The sequence below is a fragment of the Eurypyga helias genome, unplaced genomic scaffold (assembly GCF_000690775.1).
Source record: "Eurypyga helias isolate BGI_N326 unplaced genomic scaffold, ASM69077v1 Scaffold8643, whole genome shotgun sequence".
NCBI lineage: Eukaryota > Metazoa > Chordata > Aves > Eurypygiformes > Eurypygidae > Eurypyga > Eurypyga helias.
Genome location: NW_010240488.1, coordinates 1 through 1,774, shown reverse-complemented (window position 1 = coordinate 1,774; position 1,774 = coordinate 1). Strand labels below are relative to the sequence as shown.

Sequence of the window (1,774 nt, the reverse complement as noted above, 5' to 3'; positions counted from 1 at the left end):
CCCATGGGAGAAGGTGTCTCAAGGCAGCGCCCACTGGGTGCCCTGGCAGGGGGTGTCCCCCAGCAGAGGGGCGGGCAGGGCAGCATCTGGCTCCTCAGCCCCCTCATCCATCTGTACCACAGCGGGCACATCCCAGGAACGCTGTCCCCAACCTCCGTGCCCCATGGCTGCCATCCCCAGCCTCTCTGCCCCACAGCTCTCCGCACCCATCACCAGCCACAGCACCTGAGTGACCCAGCCGTGTCCCCTCCAGGCACGCAAGGAGTCGGAGGAGTCACCCGCCCCCATCTACCTCAACATCCAGGAGCTGCAGGAGGAAGCCACAGCCGCCGGCTCAGCCCCGGAGGAGCCTGGCAGCTCCGTGTCGGACTGGGAAACCCACACGGATACGGACAGTGGACATTTATTTTATTATAACCCGGTGACGGGTGAGACCACGTGGGATTGTCCCTTTGAGCAGGCAGAAGATGGAGTGAGTCCCGTCGCCTCTCCCGCCTCCTCGCTCGTCCACAGCCCGGAGTTTCCTGAGTGGGAACAGTACGTGGACGAAGCCAGCGGACAGGCTTTTTTCTATAATTCGGTAACAGGTGAGACGTCGTGGGACCCCCCCCACGCGGGAGATGGAAGCAGCTCCCAGGATATGTACCCTGGGGTGATGCGGTACAGTCCCATGGAGCGGAGGGTGAGCACCCAGCAAGGCGTGGGGATGATGGGGATGGACATGGAGAATGGGATGGGGATGGAGATGGGGGTAGGGATGGAGACAGGAATGGGGATTAACTCTATCCCAACTAAAACCAGCACAGGATGAAGACTGGGATGAGGATGGAGATGGAGGCAGAGATGGAGATGGGTACAGGGATGGAGATGGAGATGGAGATGATGGAAATGGAGACGGAGATGGAGATGGAGACAGAGATGGAGGCAGGGATGGGGATTAACTCTATCCCGACTAAAACCAGCATAGGATGGAGACAGAGATGGGGATGGGGATGGACACAGAGATTAAGACGGACAAGAAGATGGAGGCAGGGATGGGGATTAACTCTATCCCGACTAAAACCAGCATAGGATGGAGACAGAGATGGGGATGGGGATGGACACAGAGATTAAGACGGACAAGAAGATGGAGGCAGGGATGGGGATGGAGATGGGAACAAGGATGGAGACGAGGATGGGGATGGAGACAGGGTTGGGGATATAGATGGACACCGATATGGAGATGGAGGCAGGGAGGGGGAAGGGGATGAGAATGGAGGTGATGGAGATGGAGCAGCCCATACCTGGGCTGGCCATGGCTGGGGGAAGTAGATGCTTCTTGTGGGGCACGAAATCTTGACCTGGCTTTCCTCTCCAGCCACCCACTCCGGAAACAGACTATCCTGACCTGTCTCCAGATGAGCTGGAGGGTTATCCCGAGGAGGATTACTCACCCATGGGCTCCTATGAGCAGGGGGCTGCTCTCTGCCTGTCGCCGAGGTGCCCCGAGGAGCTGGGCGCATCCCCAGGCTGGTACAGGCACAGCCACCCCGAGGGAGCCGTGTTCTGCCCCGAGAACTTCACCTCCGACACGGTACGGGAACGGGGACAGGGATGGGGACAGCGACTGGGGAAAGGATAGAGATAGGGATGGGGATGGGTCAGGGATGGGGATGTCTGCCAGGGGATGAACACCCTCCCGGGGCCACGCAGGCAGAGGGCAAGGGCTCTGGGGTGAAGTGGGTGCGAAGCCCAGCACCCAGCTGGCACAGGCTCCTCGGGCATCACCCGTTCG

The 1,774-nt window shown here is 60.0% G+C and overlaps 1 protein-coding gene across 1 annotated transcript; it reads left to right on the top strand.

The window, feature by feature from the left end:
* Positions 1-253: 253 nt before the first annotated feature.
* Positions 254-1,573, top strand: LOC104507236 (rho GTPase-activating protein 27-like; the record flags this gene model as incomplete). Its single annotated transcript, XM_010148451.1, has 2 exons — positions 254-682; positions 1,358-1,573. Coding segments are annotated over 2 exons (645 nt in total), but the record flags the coding sequence as incomplete, so codon positions are not given.
* Positions 1,574-1,774: the final 201 nt, after the last annotated feature.